Source organism: Danio aesculapii, chromosome 18 (assembly GCF_903798145.1).
Source record: "Danio aesculapii chromosome 18, fDanAes4.1, whole genome shotgun sequence".
Lineage (NCBI taxonomy): Eukaryota > Metazoa > Chordata > Actinopteri > Cypriniformes > Danionidae > Danio > Danio aesculapii.
In genome coordinates, this window is record NC_079452.1 from 48,761,536 (window position 1) to 48,783,199 (window position 21,664).

The following is a 21,664-nucleotide window of genomic DNA, read 5'->3' on the forward strand; positions in this document are numbered from 1 at the left end:
ACTCTAATTTCAGTGCAAGTAGCTGAATTGCCATGTCCCAGGTCATGTATGCTCATGTTCAGTTACAAATATAGGCTAACTTAGAAAAATCTAATAAATACTATACCTTTCATTTATTTTGTTGTCATATATATACAACAAACAATATAACATCTAACCAAATACTATATATTTTAAAATAATTATAATATAATATAATAATAATAAATATACATAATATAATATAAATCTTTAAATAAATGTGTGTCCCTGAAATGAATGTCCCCCGTTATTTTAATGGTAATCCCCATAAATTGCCCCCAGATTGCTCTTCTAGTCACATGATTCTCAAGAATTCTCAGAATTATGGAGAGAAATTGTCTACAAGAAGCAGAGTTAGTCTCACTCTTTTATCTTCTTTCATTTTCAACATTTCAGAGTAGTTTTCTGTTGTGGTAAAGCATAACCCATCCACCCAGTTACCCATTTTTATAGGGGAAACGTTTTTTTTGTGTGTGTGTAATTTTGAGAAATACAGTTAATAAACATGTTTCAAATCTTCCTGGTCATCATGTGCTAGCTCGTTGTTCACCATATAAGTAGTAATGCCTGGGTTTTGCAAAAAATGTCACTCCTGATACTGTCCACCCTGTTACTGTTTTGCTTAAATGTTGCACTGCGCCCATGGTTTTACTATTCATAATTATGAACTTTTTTTATACAAATAAAGATCAGTTTAAACCATTTGCATGATTTTGTCAGGGAATGGCACTCTTGTCTGCTGCAGAAAAGCAGAGATGATACAGGGCACGTCAAGGTGCAAACCAAAATAACATTTTTAATTTAAAATAATAGTTTTATTTGCAACTTTCAGTATTTCACTATTTGTACTGTAATATCTGTATAGAATTTAATATGTTCTTTGTATTTCATTTGGACTTTTTGACAATTGATGTGACGTGATGACATTGACAAATGTTGCCGCAGCAAACTGAAATTGACATAATGAGTAAGTTAATGAGTAAGAATGGCAAATACTGTAGAAATAGTGCGCACTAGTTCATTTTAATTAAGTAGTTTTAGTGTTACCCAAAAAATAAAAAGGCAGATAATTTCAATTTATTTTAAAGACACTTGGCAGATTATCACTGAGGTGAAAAAAGTACGATAAAAAAGTTAAGGATATTATTATAAAAATGCACACAATATGAAATATACACTACCGGTTAAAAGTTTGTGGTCAGTAGGATTTTTAAATGTTTTAAAATAAGCTTATCCTGCTCACAAAGGCTGCATTTATTTCATCAAAAATACAGAACAATTTGTAAAATTGTGAAATGTTGTTGCACTATAAAATCTGCAAAAAACTGTTAAAAAGTAGTTTATAATTTCATTTAAGAAGTTATTCCAGTGATTTTAATGATGAATTTTCAGCTTCATTACTCCAGTCTTCAAAGTCAAATGATCCTTCAGAAATCACTTTAATATTAATTATTATTATTACTAATAATATTATTAATATTATTATTCATAATTAATTATTATTATAATAATAAGAATGCCGTTATTTAAATATTTGAATAAATATTTAACAATTAAACAATTTGTTTTACATTTAAGAAATGCTGCCTTGATGAACAGAATAATTTTCTCAAAAAAAAACATTTTAAAAAAGCTGACCCAAAACTTTTGACCGGTAGTATATATATTTAAAACCATATCTGTCTGTAATAAACAAATCAAAACAAGTTGTTTCAAATATGAGACCTCAGATTTTGTTTGGATGCAGAACAAAACATGCGTTACTAAACATAAAATGAAATAATTAGCAGTCATTTTTAACTTGAATGCTTTGGAGTCAAATCCATTTGTATGTGTGTGTGTGTGTGCGCGTGTGTGTGTGTGTGTGTGTGTTCGCATGGCAAGTTCCAAAGCCTTTACTCAGTTTTGCGTAAAAAACGTTTAAAAGTTTATTTAAAAAATCACTCGGTCAATATAAATGTATGATCTATTGACAATTATAAAGTAATTTATGCAAATAATACAAATTAATAAAGCTCTGTTGATTAAAAAAAAAAAAAAAAATATATATATATATATATATATATATATATATATATATATATATATATACAAGGTGGGCCATTTATATGGATACACCTTAATAAAATAGGAATGGTTGGTGATATTAACGTCCTGTTTGTGGCACATTATATATATATATATATATATATATATATATATATATATATATATATATATATATATATATATATATATATATATATATATATATATATTATGTATATATGAGGGGGTTTGTAAATAACTCATGAAAGAATAAAGCTACGTTAAAACCAAGCACAACATTGTGTTTACTTGTGAAATTCCAAATAAGTTTATTAGGTTGTATCCATATAAATGGCCCACCCTGTATGTATATGTTTATGTTTATGTATATATATATAATGTATAAATATTTGTAAACAAATGTAAAAGGTTGACAAGACAAACAAGTTTTCTTTCTTTTTAAATTCCATTACTTATCATTGTGTCATCTTTGATATGTGATTTTTCTAAACACTACCACAGAGGTATTTCTATGCCTGAGTGCTATGCTTGGTTACTATATGTAGTGTGTTATAAATAGACGGTGAATGTGCTTGGAGTAACAACGGTCATCCCTTTGGCCCTGCCCTTTTGACATGAGCCACAGAGAGACGCTGTAGCACAACCTCCTTTTCCAATGCTTGAGCTTGTAATGCACTCTCCTTTGTCTGAAAAGCTACACTGAGATTCCATTCCAGATTTTCAGGTTCCAGTGAGGGATCAATAGTTTTGAAGGCAACCCAGAGCTGCTCTGCATCCACTTCCCTATGATATGCAGAACATGGCAGAAGTATGAGAACACACATGCTGCAATCTAAACAGGATTAGGTAAACGTGACTTTACTGTTAGATCTCCATCGAAGCACACATGATGATTTCTCACCCTTTGCCTTCCAACTGAGCTCTAAGCTCACTGATGTACTGGAGCCTCTCAGCGGTCGCTTGTTTTTTGACTAGACTCAGGAATTCTTTGTGTCGTCCATCTGTGTCCTGAAGTAGAAACAACATGCACACAGAAAATTATGCTGTTATGGCATAGATATAGGGCTGTACAGTATATATCGTTTCAGTATCAATATCACAAAGTTATCATTTGGGACAGACACATCGCAGGATATGCAATGTTGAATTTGTATTATAATTTATCATTTGCATGTGCTTTTAAGGCTTGTGACTGTGTAACAATTTTAAAAGCATTCAGGTATTGATAATTGTAGTATTTTTAACATTAATAATGATTGATTTTATATAATTATTTTTATTATTCAATTACTGTACACTGTTAGACTCGGAAAACAACATAACACCTTATTTTTGGTCTGTTTTTTTTGCCAGCTGTTGTGCTGCCACCTATGGGGCATACTAGTCACTGCACTGTAGGTGAGTCAATATCAGCTGAACCTAATCAGCAGGAAGCATGCCAGTGGGTAGAGACACTTTTCAAATGCTCCTTTAGAGGACATTGAAAAAAACATTGTAAGTTGTTTGTTTTTGAAAATGTTTTGGAAGCAAGAATAAAAAAAATGGATCAAAATTCAAGCAAGTGTCCAGACAGTTTATTAGATTTTGCGCACATGCACTCCCAATACAGAATCGTCCATATCAATCTAAAATTTCCAAATGGAGATATTCAGGTCACCTGGTGAAATTGTAAACCTATCGCATTATACACTCACTGGCCACTTCATTAGGTACACATTACTAGTACCAGGTTCGACCCATTTTGCCTTTAGAACTGCGTTAATCTTTCGTGGCATAGATTCAACAAGGTACTGGGAATATTCCTCAGAGATTTTGCTCCATAATGACATGATAGCATCATGCAGTTGCTGCGGATTTGTTCCTGTTCTACCACATCCCAAAATGCTCTATTGGATTGAGATCAGGTGACTGTGGAAGCCATTTGGGTACAGTGAACTCATTGTCATGTGCAAGAAACCAGTCTGAGATGATTCATGCCATCAAAAGATGGGTACGCTATGGTCATAAAGGGATAGATATGGTCAGCAACAATACTCAGGTAGGCTGTGGCATTGACACGAAGCTCAATTGGTACTAATGGGCCCAAAGTCTGCCAAGAAAATATCCGCCACACCATTACACCACCACCACCACCACCAGACTGAACCGTTGATGCAAGGCAGGATGGATCTATGCTTTCATGTTGTTGACGCCAAATTCTGACCCTACCATTCGAATGTCGCAGCAGAAATGGAGACTCATCAGACCAGGCAACGTTTTTCCAATCTTCTATTGTCCAATTTTGGTGAGCCTGTGCGAATTGTAGCCTCAGTTTCCTGTTCTTAGCACGAGTGGCACCGGATGTGGTCTTCTGCTGCTGTAGCCCATCCGCCTCAAGATTTGACGTGTTGTATGTTCTGAGATGCTCTTCTAAATACCTCGGCTGTAACGAGTGGTTATTTGAGTTACTGTTGCCTTTCTATCAGCTGGAACCAGTCTGGCCATTCTCCTCTGACCTTTGGCATCAACAAGGCATTTGTGCCCACAGAACTGCCGCTCACTGGATATTTTCTCTTTTTCGAACCATTCTCTGTAAACCCTAGAGATAATTTTGTGTGTGAAAATCCCAGTAGATCAGCAGTTTCTGAAATACTCAGACCAACCCTTTTGGCATGCACAACCATGCCATGTTCAAAGTCACTTAAATCACCTTTCTTCCCTATTCTGATGTTCGGTTTGAACTGCAGCAAATGCATTGAGTTGCTCTGTTTGAAATGCATTGAGTTGCTGCCATGTGATTGGCTGATTAGAAATCTGGTGAAATCACCTTGGACAGGTGTACCTAATAAACTGGCTGGTGAATGGATAACAGAATGCAGAATAACTAAATATTGCAATGTTAGATTTTTCCAATATCGTGCAGCCCGACATGTTTATGTAAAAATCTAATACACATTTAAATACAGCTCTGGAAACATAATAAAAATAAAATTGTATATAATTGGTTCTCTGTATTTGTAATAAATAGGTTTTTTAAATAAAACATTTTTCTTTTAAATAACCTGATAATGTGTCTTAAAAATTTCAAATATTATCGTTAGATCATTTATATAGGAGGATATATGACAAATATGCAATATTAAATGTTTTCAGAAAAATTTATATTTAAAAATTTGTATATACACATTTCTGCAAACAAATGTATTATATTAAATTAAATAATATACATTAGTCTTATTCAGTTTAAAATAATTCATAAGTTACATTATTCAAAGAAAAAAAATTACATAGAATTTTTAAAAATATTTCACCTTTTTGCAACAAATGTAATTCATCAGATGCGGATCTATCTCACAGTTTTACTTTTTGTTCTAAGATACAGAATTATTGGAATTTAATTTTTAAAGTGCTTTCTGAGATGTTTTTAATTCTGAGATTCCACAGCAAACGCATTTGTTGTCAAATACACAACATAAATTGCTCTCATACTGTTACACTACTGCCAAGAAGTTACTGCTACTGTTTTGGAAAAAAAAGGAATCCGCTACATGTAAACTGTGGCTTGGAGAAATGACCTCAATGTTACATTTAAAGCAAATAAGATACTATTTAAAAAGAAAAGTCAAACAATTTGACAAAATTTGGCATTTTTTTATCTGTTACCTTAAAAAAAACCTTCTGGAATAATGCATCAATTCTGTACAGTTTTAATATGCTTTGTCATCATACTCTGTTGTTTCAACAGGTCTTTGTAAACAAGTTGGCTTGCTATGTGGGTGTTTTTTTAATTTTTTATTTATTATTATGACTTTTATTTAGCTTTTATTTTTTATTTTTTTATTTTTCTTTGCTTTGCCTATGTTATATGTGGACAAAATAAGTAAAACAGAGAATCCTTTTCTTTCTGAATCTGTATCTAAAATAAAACTTATATGACAAAAATATTATACATTATCAGCAGTTTATGAAATAAACAAAAAAATAACCAAAAATATGTAACTATTATAGGCAAATCAAAAGAATCACTTTAAAGCTGTATCTTATTATTTCCATACATTTGTTAAATATAAATATTTTAAAGTTCAAACACATGATAATCTATGCAGTACATAACCTGATATTTGCATGATATTTTGGTCACTCACAACAATCCCCATCATGATGATCTTAAAGCCACAAAATCTGCAAAATTACTCCTTTTTAACAATCAAAGAATTGCAGATTCTTAGCGAAAACTTTGGAACTGACCTCTGTATAAAGTGTTTGATAAGAAATGCGCACTCCACTGCTCTTCAGCTCTGTCTGAGCTGCCGCCAACAGCTCCTCAATGTCCTGATCCGACTTCAGAGGAAAAGCCTTCCTCAATGCCTCGCTGAAAACCACCACACACATATATAGTGTAATAATAAAATGCCAATCATACATTTACTGCTGAGAAAATGTGACTTATTACCCTCACCTAAATTCTGAGACAGTCAGTGTTCCGCATTGCGTAATGTCACTTTGAATTAAAACCTTGAGCAAGTGAGACAGCAGCTGTGTCTGTCCATGGTAGATACTCTCATCAACCTGCCACAACATTACAGTCAAATACACTTAGTATCTTTACATGGAAAACTTCAGTTAAAATATACATATATGTTTACATATAGTGTTTCCTTTGATGTAGTGGATCAAATAAGTTTTTTTTATTATTTAGTTCTAGAAATGCCATTGGGAACTAAGGGTGTACTCACACTAGGCATGGTTCTCTTGAACCTTGCCCAGGCACGATTGTCTCCCCTACCCACTCCCCCTCGGTCTGCAATTTTACCATACAAGCCCGAGCACGCTTACGTCATCGATGACGCAACTGTTCAGTTTAATAGAAGAGAAGCGCTTTCGCTTAGTAAATTGGAGATTGCTTTAGTTATAATCATTCATTTACTTTTCGGCTTAGTCCCTTTATTAATCTGGGGTTGCCACAGCAGAATGAACCACCAACTTATCCAGCATTTGTTTTATGCAGCAGATGCCCTTCCAGCTGCAACCCATCACTCGGAAACACATACACACTCATTCACACATACATACACTATGGAAAATTTAGCCTACCCAATTCACCTACACCACATGTCTTTGGACTGTGGGGGGAAACCGGAGCACCCGGAGGAAACCCACGCGAATGCAGGGAGAACATGCAAACTCCACACAGAAACGCCAACTGACCCAGCTGAGGCTCGAACCAGCGACCTTCTTGCTGTGAGGCAACAGCACTACCTACTGCGCCACTGCATCGCCGCTTTAGTTATATTGTTTTGTACTATTTTAAATCGTTTGAGATGCGATCACATACAGTCAAATATTTTGCTGAAAAGATCCACCACTTTTGGAGCTCAAAAATTTTCATGAAAGTCATCGTGCTTTCATCGAGCGAGGGGTTTGCATCTTTAATAAAGTATGACAGTTTACGTTCATTGAAAAGTAAGAATGATTAAGAAATCCATATGAAATAGTCCCTTAAAAGTGACATTGCGTCTTCAGTTTTGCGCGATTTGCATGTGAACCTCTTGCAGTAGAGATCCAAAATAATACTACAAACTTTTTAATTAGCATAATAGAGGCATTTTAATTAGTGCTGGGCAAAAATTAATCACGATTAATTGCATAAAAAAGGTTTGTTTTGAAAATTTAAGTGTGTGTATTGTGTATTTTTATTATGTGTATATAAATACACACATGCATGCTTATATTTGAGAAAATATTTATTTACATTTAGTGATAAAATAGAAATGTATTTGCTACAAATTATATATAAATTGAAATATCTATTTAACAAAATAGTTTTGTATAGTTTTTTGTATGTGTCTATGTATGTGTGAACCCCATATACACAAAAAATATATTTAATAAACACATATTATTTAAAAACAATTATTTTGGATATTAATCGCAGCAACGCAGTGGCGCAGTAGTTAATGCTGTCGCCTCACAGCAAGAAGGTCGCTAGTTTAAGCCTCTGCAGGGTCAGTTGGCGTTTCTGTGTGGTGTTTGCATGTTCACCCCGGGTTTGCGTGGGTTTCCTCTGGGTGCTCCGGTTTCCCCCACAGTCCAAAGATATGCGGTACAGGTGAATTGGGTAGGCTAAATTGTGTATGAGCGTGAATGGATGTTTCCCAGAGATGGGTTGCAGCTGGAAGGGCATCTGCTGCGTAAAACATATGCTACATAATTTGGCGGTTCATTCCGCTGTGGAGACCCCAGATTAATAAAGAGACTAAGCCGAAAAGAAAATGAATGAATGAATTATAATAATCACGACTAATCTTTGTGCACTAATTTAAACATATAACTATCCAAATAATTTATTTTGTTTAGTTTCAGTACAAACCTTCCCAGTCAAGACGTCATTGAAAAGGCAAATGAGATCATCTTCGAGATTGTTTTGTATGCTTTCCATGAGGCTGTAAGCCCATTCTCCTGCTTTATCTTTATACTGTTCCACAAGATAGCTGTGAAGAAATGTCTGCAGATCTCTGGGGTCATCGTTCTTCGATGAAGAGAAATGTGTGAAGAATTAAACACCGATAATAAATCAAATGGTTAATCGAATCAAGAAAAAACATTCTTATACCATACCTTTTCATTCTCCGCCATTTTGTTCCTCCATATTTCTTTAATAACCTTAATAACATCTGCTTTCTTGAGCTTCAGATTCTTAACTTTTCCCTCATATCGTAGATAAATGGGGATATCACAGGATATTCCCTGTCAAAACAACTTTAATTAAACCAAGCAAAAATGGTACAATTGGCTCCAATGCTAGTCATGTGACATTAGAAACACTTACATGTCCAGTGAAGAACTGGTTTTGGCTACTAATCTCCTTCAGCAAGATTTCCAGCTTCTTTTGACTAGATTGACCTTCAAAAAGCTCTTTACATCGCTCAGTCCCTCCGAGTATATCTATAGCCCATATTGCATAATTACCATCTTGAACATATGCTTAGATGTGCTATATAAAGAAGGCAACATCTGTCTTTATGACTGCAGAAAATTGTATGTTAAGTTCAGAAAGTGATACCTGAACACTGTTCCCAGTTTGGCCTGGGAGTTGTGACAATGTGTTGGTTATCTGAGCCATGTTGCTGTGTAGCCGGTGCTGACTGTTGATTGGAATAATGTTCATGATCATTTTTATGTCATTATTGTAGACCTCTTTAAAACCTTCAAGCTCATTCCGCAGGCCTTTTCTCTGAATGACAATACCTTTTGATGAACCTCCAGCAGTGTATCATATTCAGACTTCATCTGGTTGAAGTCTGCTTGTAAGGTTTCCAGCTGAAATAAGAAATCATATGAAATATTATTATAAAAAAAACACATATTGCAGTTATTATTGTGAGATCTTCCATTTACATCTACCTCTCTAGAAAGGATGTTTAAGAGTCATTCTTTTTGATTTGTTTATAGATTAATGATAGATTACAATTCAAACATTTGGTGTGATGGCGTGATTTTAAAAACATTTTATGTTCACAAAACCTCATTTATTTATGCAAAAATAAAATCAAAACTGTAATGGCATATAAATGATACAATTTAAAATACTTCTTTGCTATTTTAATATATATTAAAATGTCATTTATTCCTCTGTTTGAGTTTTTGCCAACCGATACTCCAGTCTTTATGGAGGACGAAACCTGCAAAAACAATAAACAAAAAAATAAAGACACCCTCTCATTAGCATGTTGAGCTGAGGAAAAGTAAATACGAAACTATGTTTAAGAATGAATAAATGTTTAAAAGGGGGGAAAATCAACTTTCAGTTAAGCATTTTCTCATTCCCCCAACATTCGTTTAATTTATTTAATTATTCACGTGCCCGCAGTATTAATATTTATATATTTATGCAGGAATTTGTGGATTTTTAAATACATTTATGTAGTTATTTGCATATTTATTGATTTATTTTTTAATGTAGGAATTTATGTATTTATTTGCATATTCATTAATTTATTGTTTTTGCAGGTTTGGTCCTCTGTAAGTCTTCAGTGTCACAAAATCTTTCAGAAATTGTAAAATATGCTGATTATTATCAATGTTTAAATCTTGCTATGGTTAAGTTTATAGAAAGCTTTGTACATATTTTTATACATTTATATCTTTCAAGAACCTTTAATGAAAATAAATCTTGAACTTTTTTATTTCATATAAAATATTTTGTAACAACTCTGTTTACTGATACACTTAATTAATTGTATCTTATCCTTCATGCAAAAAAGTTGTCATGTATTATGGATGTGCGGCAGACAAATCTGCAGCATATGTGTGATGCTATCATCATGTGAAGTGCTTTGAGGTGTGCATTTTTTATTTAAAGTTTGACGTAATCTCAACTGATAAATGAAGATAGGGTGGGACATAGAGTAGAAACAGCCAATAGATTTTTGTTTTTATCACAGCTCGGCTAGCGCGTGCTTTGAGTTGGGGCGCATCAAATGATAAGCAAATGTGAAGCATCTAAAAGTGGGTGGGGCATGTCAGATATTAGAGAGCATTTGATTGGTTATGATTTGATGAGAAACTGAAGTATGAGTTGACATAAAAAATAATAAAAATTTACCTATTTAGGCGGACGTCACAAACTGCAAGCTTCAAAATCTGTTTCAGATTTATATTTTCTAAATGCAAATTTTGTCACTGTTTTGGAGCACACTACCTTATAGATATGCTTAAAACTAACATACTGATTCTAACATCTTAAAACCTTTATTTTAATCAGAATCAGAATCAGTTTTATTGCCAAGTGTGCTTCACACACACAAGGAATTTGTTTTGGCTACAGAAGCTTCCAGTGTACATAAAGTGACAAGTGACCAACACAAAATAAATATATAAATATATTTAAAAAAAAAGATAAACATTAAACAGATGCGGTTAGTCAAGAAACCTGGATGTTGAGTTGTATGTACAGATTGTTATAAATATACAGGTTATAAGGTGCTGTGTACAAGTGCGAATGTAGAAGGTATTGCATTGTATATTGATATAAGGTGCTGTGTACAAGTGTGTATGAGAAAGTATTGCACATATTTATTGCACAGTAGGGGAATATTTAACTGTTCAAAACGTAGACAGCCTGAGGATAGAAACTTTTCCTGTGTCTGGCTATTTTTGTGCTTGGTGCTCTGAAGCGCCGACCAGACGGTAACAGTTCGAACAGGTAGTGTGCTGGGTGTGAGGCGTCCAGAGTGATTTTGCGAGCCCTTTTAATTTAATTTAATTTAATTAAAGACCTTTAAGGAATGATTACAGCACATTCAGAACCTAAGCCATTCAGTTCCGAAAGCATAAGCAGTGCACTTTGGTATTAGCAAGATGAACCACGAGGGTTGCCAATGAGGGTATGTTTCTATAACATATTTCGGGTCAATTGTTCCCTTACCTTCATTAGTATCTCCTCGTGCATATGATTCAGGTTGTCCCAGTCTCGTCGAGGGACCACATCACTGTATTCAGCTTGCAGGCGATTGAGCTCAACCTGGGCTTTGGTAAGATCTTCTCGGCACACCTCCAAAGCCATTTTCACCACCACAGGATCCTCAGACTCATCCTCTGCAAAAGAACAAGTTTCTGTCAAACCTCCTGCTCCTCACTACTCAAACCTCAACCTCACACACACACACACACACACACACATACATTCCAATAAAACACTTTCAAGTCTTACCAGAGAAGCTACTCTAGGTTCTAATACAGGCTCTAGTCTGCTGTCATCTTGACTACCTGCTGCCTCTACAGAAACTCCAACATAGCTAAAAAACAATACATTCTAGTAATCTGACATCACACCCATTGGCGGAATCAGATCAGTAAAAAAGCCGGCTTTTACTGCACTCTTTGTACAATCTACCAGTTGTTAATATTGTATTTACATTTAGCAGACGCTTTTGTCCAAAGTGACTTCCTATTGAGGAGGCATTCAGCAATTAAAGAAGAGGCAATACACACAAGAAGTGCTAACTATACCAATGAACCGTTAGTGATCAGAGAATTAGGTGCTGGAGTAAGGGGGAGTTTTTATATATAGAGAGAGAGAAGAGTGTTTCTACAGCTGGTTTGTCAAGCCCACTCACCTGTATGACGCACTTTTTTGTAAGAATGTGTCTGGTGCAAAAGTGCAAAACTGGTGCAAGTGCTGGTTAAAATGTCAGAGAGATGAAAAAATTAGTTTTCTACAGGTGGTTTGTCAAGCCCACTCACCTATGTGAGGCTCTCTTGGGCTCATTGAAGACCAGACGAGCTGCAGCATTCTGGATCATTTATAGAGGTTAAGGGGTGCAAGACGGGAGCCCAGCTAGAACTAGTAACTAGTCTTGCTAATAACTGAGACCTGTCAAAGCATTTATATACAGCTTCTTTTCTACTTGCATGCAAGTACCTTTGGATAAAAGAGTCTGCTAAATGAATACATGTAACTGTTAATGGTAAATGTATACAAATTATTTAAGCTATAAATATATGAATATAATAAACTTCTCTATAAATGTAGAAAATGTGGCATGAAATGTAAAAGTTTGCCTACCATTGCCTACCACTTTGCCTGAGTCCTTATATTCATACATTAAATTCAAGTAGCATTTTGTTTTCATATTTATTTTTTTTTTCAGACTCCACTATTAACGTAACCTTCATTATCATCATCATGTTTGGTATCTTGGGTAGATTGCATTGTGCTGATTCTGGTGATGAGCAGCTTTCGTGCATCACGTTCATCCCTGTAGAGCTGATACTGGGTGGCTAGATCCTCTTTCAGATGATCAACCTTTGGGGAGAGATGAGATAATCATGATATAGTGTTTTATCGTGTCTTCTGTTTGCTTTAATGAAGCAGCAGTGCTGTGATTATTATTAAAAACTTTTGGTAATTGAAATAAATCTTAAATAAAAAATAAATATTTGATTATAAAAAATTACGGTTAAAGGGTTAGTTCTACCCTAGTTTAAAAATTCTTCATCATTTACTTGCCATAATGTTGCTCCAAACCCAGATGGAGTTTGTTCAGAGCATTTGTAAAGACATTAAGCAGTTTAATTCAAGTCTTTGCTTTGTATGATGAGCAGATTTCATTTTGGCCTAAATTACCTTTATATATTTGAAGCATCAGTTTTGAGTTTTGCAATGTAAATAAAAACATTTCGTACTTGGTGTTTTTGTCTCGTTCTAATCCAAATTCTATTACAAATAAAATCTTAAATCAAGAAGCATTTTCTAGACAAGTAAAAAAACAATATTGTCTTGTTTTCAGAAATAATATTAAAATGATTTTTTCTTAAAACAAGCAAAATAGTGAGCCAATGGGCTAAGCAAAATGTTGCAAAAATGATTTTGCTTGACATATATTATTTCTGAAAACAAGACAATATGTTTACTGGTGTAGAAAATGCTTCTTGATTTAGGAATTTTTAGACATTTGGACTTTAAACAAGACAAAAACGCTTTTGTTGCGGTGTAGGTGAATAGACTTTTAAAGGCAGGACAGACATCTGTTTGGAACAATATGGACAATATAAATAATACAATTATTTGAGGTGAACTAACCCTGTAAATTGAAGTTATAAAGTTACTAAATCTGAAAACAAAAAGTATTAAAAAAAACATCAAATACACATCACAAAATGACCTAATTAAAACCAAACATCCAATTAACCACACAAATTCAAAGCAGGTGTCAAAATCTGAATAATCCAAAGTATCCAGATCTTAACAGAAGAAGAGTGTAAAATAAATAAAAGTAAACCGAGCTCCACCTGAATCTGCAGAGCACTCTGTTGTGACCTCATGCTTTCAATGATGCTCTGCAGATGCCTGCACTCGTGTTTCAGAGCTTGAACCTCATCTCTTTCCTGTATTCTCATCTCCAGAATCTTTTTGTCACTCTGTTCCGACACGAGCACCAGCTTCGCCCGCAGGGGTAGCAGATCTCTGATCTGATCACGCAGATGTGCTAAATGAGACATTAACACTTTGATTAGTGTCTAAAATAAAATAGTTAACTGAGTTTCATTGGTATTTTATTTATCCGTGGAATAAGGTTTCTATAATTTGCTACAACATTTTTGTGTAACCATTTCTTTTTGTTAAATTGATTAAAAAAAAAAAATAATGATACCAATGGAAATGGTGATAGACCGATAACTCTAATATTTGAACATTCTTAATGTACATACCTAATGTGATGTCATACTCCTTTTTGATGGCAGACAAAATAGGTTTGTAGGTTTTAAACTCTTCAATTAAATAGCCAAAGACTTCTTGGTAAACCTTTATAATGCAAAAAAGGTAAGATAGCAGATAAATAACTGGATTGAGTGTTGTCTTCTATGTATAACTGTTAAAAAGTTTGGGGTCAGTTTAATTTGTTTTAAAAACAATTTAATTTCTTCCTAAAAAAGTAATTGTACACTGCAAAAAATTCGTTTCTTAATTTTTTGAGAAGGGTATAAACGGAGGTCTCTCCTGAAGAGGATAAAACGGAGCCAACTCCAAGTGGGCGGGGCTTGAGCTCTAAGTGGGCTGTACAAAACTGGAGTTTTTATTTGTTTAATGTCTTGTACATGACACAGAGTCCAATATTGTGCTTTTTAAATGTCTACACCTACCTCATCCCTAAACCCAACCTCAAAGTAACTTGTTGTGTTTTATTAACGTTTACACCACCCCCTACCCCAAACCCAACCATACAATAACCCGTTATGTTTTATTAACGTCTACTTGACCTATACCATCTAAACCCAGCCCACCTGCGGCATAAGTCCCTCTCACTTGGAGGTCACCCAACCTAATTGTGCTGCAATTCCTCCTACTTGTAAATTTACAGGCTGCAGCGATTCCTACTTGAATTTGTTTGTCTTATTTCTAGTCAAAATCTCTAAAATTTCTTATATCAAGAAGCATTTTCTAGACAAGTACAACATATTTTCTTGTTGTAAGAAATAATATGTAAAAATGAAGTGAGTTTTTCCTTAAAACAAGCCATATATATATATATATATATATATATATATATATATATATATATATATATATATATATATATATATATATATATATATATATATATATACACTAGATATCACATACGGACCCCGAGCATATGTCAATAGCGCTGCCAGACTTGTACAGTGCTCCCAGGACATATGTCATTCAACCGCACTAGTCAAAACAGTGTGACAACGTGAAGTTGCTGGACTTTTAGCGCTGTGTATGGGTGTAGTAACGTGCAAACAAAGAAAACAAAGCACCAAGGCATAACATTTCATAGGTAAGATTTCATTTTTTTATGTTTTTGTATGTTATAAACTCTTGTGCTAAACAAGTAACATTATTGATGATAATACAGTCACTTACTGCATTCACCATAAGACAAAGTAGCACCAACTCGCACTAAATTCTAGGCTTATGCTAGTTTTGTTGAATAAAATAAGCAAACAATGTAAATGAAATATGACAACAGGACGCTGCGCTGCCAGAAACTTGTATTATTGTCTGCTTTAAGTGAACGAGTCATTCATAACGGAGATTCAACGAATCGCTCCCTCTGTTAGAATGAGAAGAGAAAGTATCAGAGGGGGTGTGTTTCTGTACACGAATTAGATCAAATTTAACAGGGAGGGAGGATAGTACATTTCCATACACACAAACACATGCTTTTTGTCAGGAATGCACGTGAGATCACTTATTCATCAATGTAGAAAAGTGATGTAAAATTGTAATTTTCATAATCTAAAAACAATTTGCATAATGACCACCAGGAAAGCTCCCGATCGTAGATATGTGTATATATCAATATATCTCTGGCTATGGATGGCCACAGTCCTCCACTGCACCTTGGTCCCGCATTCATTTCAAAGGAGCGCTACCCTGTACTAAAATGGCGGCTCTATTGACGCATTCCTTTCAATAGACAAAAGGGTAGGCGACATCTAATGTAAATATCTATGAAAACAAGCATAAAAAAATCTGCAAATGGATTAAGTAAAATAATCTTACATCAAAAAACAAGTTTATTTTGCTTATACTATTGACAGATTTTTTTTGCTTGTTTACAGAAAAACTCACTACATTTTGACATATTTCTTAAAACAAAACTGTGTTTATTGCTCGTCTAGGAAATGCTTCTTACATTTAAAAATTTATAGATTTTTGTACTGGAAACAAGACAAAAAATCTAAGTAAAAAAAGCATTTTTACAGTGTACATGAAAGTTAAGACTTCTAAAATGTTTGACTTTAAAATAGACAATGTTCTTTTAACTATGAACTACATAATCTTGGGGAGAAAAATGATCAATGCATCTGTTTCCAGATTTATCTTTCAACAATGACAATAATTCTGCACACAGTATAAGAATGATTTCTAAAGAATCATGTGACACTGAAGATTTGCTTTCACCCCAAACTCTTAAACTGTGCTATTTAGTTAAGAAAACCAGTCTGATGTGAGATGTTAACCTGCAGTCTGAGCTCTTGGACTTTGGAGCTGTGTGTGTTGTCTAAAGCTTCTAGTTCTCTCTTGAGAAGACACTCCAGTTGCTCTAAGAAACGAGGCTTGGCAAGAGATCTGCAGGACATGAAGATACCATCAGGACCAAGGCATTGATATTCAGAACTGACTTAAAACAATAGAATATGACTAAACATTGTAAGGCTATGAAACTATTGTTAACATGAACACATATGCTCTATGTGTAATACTTGCCATACCCATAATTTCTTTTTTCTCTGGGCTTTTGAAATGTAACTTCAGCAGGCTCAGATAAAACATAACTGGAAGCTTCTCTCTCTTTGGTCTGATGGAAACGGAGTGATTTGCATTAATAAAATATACATTCACCAGACAATATATTAGGTACACCTGTTAATCTTGCTTGTAAATGTAAACAGCTACGCAACCCACATTCACATGGCAGCAACTCAGTACATTTAGGCATTTAGGTATGGTCAAGACTATATGCTAAAATCTAAACCTTTTGTTTATTAAAGTGCTTGTTTTTTGATAGATCACCCCAAATTGAAAATCTCCTCACTGTTTACTCACAATCAAGTGGTCCTAAACTTTTCTAAATTTCCGTCTTCTGTTGAACGCAAAACAAGATATGTTGAAGAATGAAGCCACTGTTTTCATCCAAAGATGTGAATTAGATTTATACATCAGCAAATAAAGTACCGTTTCCATCCAATGAGCTGAAGAGAGCATAATAATGTGCCATGTCTCAAAGCTCAAATCATCCCAAACTGGTTTCTAGAATATGACAATGACTAATGACGTGAGCTGGAACAGAAAATTGTCATCATTCATCAACTCTACTGCAAACTGTGTGCTGCTGTCATGTCATTCATTCTTTTAGCTTAGTGCCTTATTTATCAGGGGTCGCCACAGCGGAATGAACCACAAACTGTTCCAGCATATGTTTTACGAAGCGGATGCCCTCCAAGCCACAACCCAGTACTGGGAAATAACCATAAACTATCACATTCACACGCTCATACATTGCGGCCAATTTCTTCATCCAATTCACCTATAGCGCATGTCTTTGGACTGTGGGGGAAACCAGAGCACAAGACACAAACACAAACTTGCCCGGCCGGGAACCAGTGACCTTCTTGCTGTGAGGGGACAGTGCTAACCTCTGAGCCACCGTGTCGCCGCTGTCATGACAATATGCACCAAAATCTCGATGGATTGTTTTCAGCACCATGTTGAATCTGTGCCACAAAGAATTAAGGCAGTTCTGATGGCAAAAGTGATCCAGCTCGGTACTAGTAAGGTGTACCTAATAAAGTGGCTAATTTATATACAGGGATGGGCAAAAATACATTGAAATGTATTTCAAAATAAAATACATTCATTTTCTTTTAGGCTTAGTCCCTTTATTGTCTGGGGTCGCCACAGCGGAATGAACCGCCAACTTATCCAGCATATGTTTTACACAGCAGATGCCCTTCCAGCTGCAACCCATCACTGGGAATCATCCATACACAATCATTTACAAACATACATTACGGACAATTTAGCTATTTACCTATACCACATGTTTTTGGACTACCGGGGGAAACCGGAGCACCCGCAGGAAATCCACACAAAAACAGTGAGAACATGCAAACTGATCCAGCCGAGGCTCAAACCAGCAATCTTCTTGCTGTGAGGTGAACGTGCTAACTGCTGCGCCACTGTGCGGCCAAATAAAATACAAAATACCCAAATTTTAATAAACTACAAAATACAGCAGCCACAAATGCATCAAAATAAAATACTGTATTTTGTGTTTTGAAAATACTGCAACATAATTTTACAAGGGAGCATGAAATTTCTCCGCAAACCTTGAATCAATGAGCATATTTGATCAATGCCTTTACCATTAAACTGACGTTCTCTTTCATTTTAGCATAACTTTTGTACAAATATCATACAGAAAGTCCTGTCTTGATGATGTTCACTTTAATCACTGTAAAAAAACAGCTCTTCATTGTTTCCATCCATTGCGTGGCCAGAGAGATTCCAACAATCTCTTAACAGTCTTATATTTTAAAAGGGTGATATATGAAGAGTGTCACGATCACCAGCGATCGTAACTTCATAGATCGCTGGATCTCACTCAGAATCCTTATGGACTACAAATACGCCAGTTCTGGACTACATTTTCACACATGCACTTCACTCACACACACACGCTTACTCATTTTGACTGATTACACTTGCACCACCTGAGGATTGTCAAAGACTGATTACATGCACTATACTTAAGCAGCGCACACACTCACTTCCCTTGCCGAGTGTTGTTATCTGTATAGTGACATTTCAACGCATTCTCCTAGTCTTGTTTTCCTGTGTTTTGACCCTAGTCTCATTTATACTTTTGTCCCTGTTCACCGCCTGCCTTCTGACCTCTCGCATGTGTTTATACTACGATTTTGGACTGCCTTTATACATCTGTTTGCACCTGTGTGACTATTGCTTGCCTGACTTAGAATAAACCTGCAAGTGAATCCAAACCTCAGTCGTCTGTGTCACTCCCCATGTTACAAAGAGATTGTTCTATTTATTTTTTCAATAAATGTAGTTTTTTGCAATTGAAATCTTCAATGCCTAATGTAAAAACATTATTTCTGAAAATTATTAAAATATACAGTTTTAGTCATTTCCATAAATCATATTTTTTGCATTTGTACTCTTCAATTCACAACATAAAACATGACATCTCTAAAAAATGGAGTTATCTCTTTTTGGAAATCAACTCTTCATATACATCCTGCTGCCGTGTGACAGGAGTCTGGAGTTTTTGACTAGTCAGTATAGACTGGAGTGTTATTAAATATTTGTGTCTCATATACTGCATTGTGCCACTTTGACATTTCTTCATTAACTGTACACTGCATCTGCAAATCATCTACTGGCATTTGAAACAGCCAATGAAGTATTGTAATACTTGCCAATGTAACGGTTATTTGTATGTTGTTTGTCTTATTTTCTTGACATCACATCAGCAATCCATCCAAAACAACTATTATCTGTACAGTATATTCATTCTGCAAAGAGTTTTTTAGTTCTTTAACTGGAAGAGTGCCAGTTTGCCCCCTTAGTGAACACCAGTACACCATCTTTAGGTGTTTTATATTTCTAATCATCCTCTGCATTTCCACCTGCAGCACTGAGACTGAGAACGATTATGTGCCGTAGGCTACACATCCTGTTTTTAAGGACTGATAATTTATCCCATCTCATTTCGTAAGCAAAGATGCTAATGACAAATTGTACACTATACTGCCATTAAATATTACTAGTCTAGGCATTGTGCAGTGTACTATTTTTTAATGATTGTTGACCTGCTTCGAAATATACCCGATGCCATTTGTCTGTTATTTTCTTAGTGTGTTGCATAATTTCCATCCATACTCCAAGCATTGACCAAATTAATCAATTTTCTGTACTGATTTTAAGCCTTGGCTACACTTTTATAATGTCATCGTAGACTTCTTACAGTATTTTAAAAATACAAAAATACAAGACACTAAAGAATTTTGATAAAGAATATTAACCCATTTTCATATACTATCAAAATACAATTTGAAATACATGTACCATAAATACTGTCCATCCCTATATATATATATATATATATATATATATATATATAAAACAACCAGGATAATTTAACTAGCACATTCATATTCATAACTTACTTTTATCAATCTTGCTCTAGACATCTTGTTTGCAATATGTCGCTGTAATCCTCTATTGCTGTCATCATTAGACACAAATTGAGAAGATGACCTAGAACAGAGGACAGTCAGTCTATTTGAGATGCAGTGACCTAAGACAACACATAATTTCTATGGCTTTTTATATATGCTACCATTTGTCTCATTCCATTCCATGTCTACTTCATTATTTCAAAGAACTTTTGCAAGAAAAGAAAAGAAAATATACGTAAAACGGTGTTCCACTTTCATTCATGATAACGTATTTGTGTAAAAAAATAAACAACTAGTTCTGTTTCTCACCTGTTCTTATGTAAATGTATAAAAATGTCCTGCTTATTTGTGTTACATGATAAATGATTAATGTTAGCTAAATACGTTGTGTTGACAGATGAGTAAAACCTAGAGGTTTAAAGGGTAATGGCGAATAAAAATAATTAAAATGACAACTATGTATTGCTTTGAAGCTGCACTGTACTCATAATCTTTTAATTCATATATTTTGATATTTTATATTTTAATATGTATCATGAAATGTAGGGCGATGCAGTGGCGCAGTAGGTAGTGCTGTCGCCTCACAGCAAGAAGGTCGCTGGTTCGAGCCTCTGCTGGGCCAGTTGGCGTTTCTGTGTGGAGTTTGCATGTTTGCATGAGCGGGTTTCCTCCGGGTGTTCCGGTTTCCCCCACAGTCCAGTCCAAAATAATGTGTTATAGGTGAATTGGGTTGGCTAAATTGCCCGTAGTGTATGTCTGTGAATGCAAGAGTGTACGGATGTTTCCCAGAGTGTTTTCTGTGATTTGATGCTTGATATGTTATTTGCTAACAGTATTCCTCTACTGACTTCTGCAGCGTTATTTGGACAATGGTCCTTCGTTTTTAGTTTAGCGTACTTTAGATATTTATATGTCTTACCTTGAGTGTAGCAGCGGCGGCAGCTGTAGATCTTTTACTGCCATCTAAACAAATTAACAACTTTTTAATATTCCACAGCAAATATAATATCCTATGTCTGGCTTCAGCGGCGTGGCATTGTTGTTGTTTGAGGGGTGGTTGCTATGATACTGAAGGACCCTAGGAAAGACCTCCTACTTATAGATGCCCTCGGCGTGCCTGTAATAAACAATAACATAACTTGTCGTCTAAAACGTCACATGTGTGATGAAATTCGCTAACATGTGTTAATATATAAACGTAACATTTTTAACATATGTATACTGTTTAAACGAACTGGTATGATATTACCAATATTTATGTGTTTTTCTCACGGCAGTGCACGCTAGGGCTATTGGATTACAGCACAGCATGTCTTGTTTTTCTGTTTTTTAGATTCAAGAGTGCTTAACTTGTTGAACAAAATGTCTTAGCGAGTGA

The 21,664-nt window shown here is 34.8% G+C and overlaps 1 protein-coding gene across 2 annotated transcripts; it reads right to left on the bottom strand.

Annotated features, from left to right (window-relative positions):
• Positions 1-2,288: 2,288 nt before the first annotated feature.
• tsnaxip1 (translin-associated factor X interacting protein 1) lies at positions 2,289-21,329 on the bottom strand. 2 transcript variants are annotated; one of them, XM_056478977.1, is made up of 17 exons: positions 21,206-21,329; positions 20,275-20,365; positions 16,798-16,883; positions 16,546-16,654; positions 14,263-14,356; positions 13,843-14,039; positions 12,721-12,856; positions 11,477-11,646; positions 9,298-9,369; positions 9,113-9,194; positions 8,879-8,994; positions 8,668-8,796; positions 8,420-8,578; positions 6,509-6,618; positions 6,298-6,421; positions 2,972-3,078; positions 2,289-2,853 (listed from the first exon to the last, which is right to left on the bottom strand). In XM_056478977.1, the coding sequence occupies exons 1-17, from the start codon at positions 21,247-21,249 to the stop codon at positions 2,658-2,660; spliced, it is 2,022 nt and encodes a 673-aa protein (XP_056334952.1). In that variant the 5' UTR covers positions 21,250-21,329; the 3' UTR covers positions 2,289-2,657. The 2 variants fall into 2 exon arrangements, with proteins under 2 accessions (XP_056334952.1, XP_056334951.1); XM_056478976.1 differs by having other exon boundaries at positions 16,546-16,702.
• Positions 21,330-21,664: the final 335 nt, after the last annotated feature.

What these genes read in the sequence shown, in the direction of transcription:
- tsnaxip1 (XM_056478976.1), bottom strand. Translation starts at nt 21,249, where the DNA reads ATGGCAGTAAAAGATCTACAGCTGCCGCCGCTGCTACACTCAAG. An exon ending in TCCAAGAGCTCAGACTGCAG is followed by an intron (nt 14,357 to 16,545) that starts GTTAACATCTCA and finishes TGCATTATAAAG; the next exon opens with GTTTACCAAGAAGTCTTTGG. An exon ending in CTGACTGTCTCAGAATTTAG is followed by an intron (nt 6,422 to 6,508) that starts GTGAGGGTAATA and finishes GGTGGTTTTCAG; the next exon opens with CGAGGCATTGAGGAAGGCTT.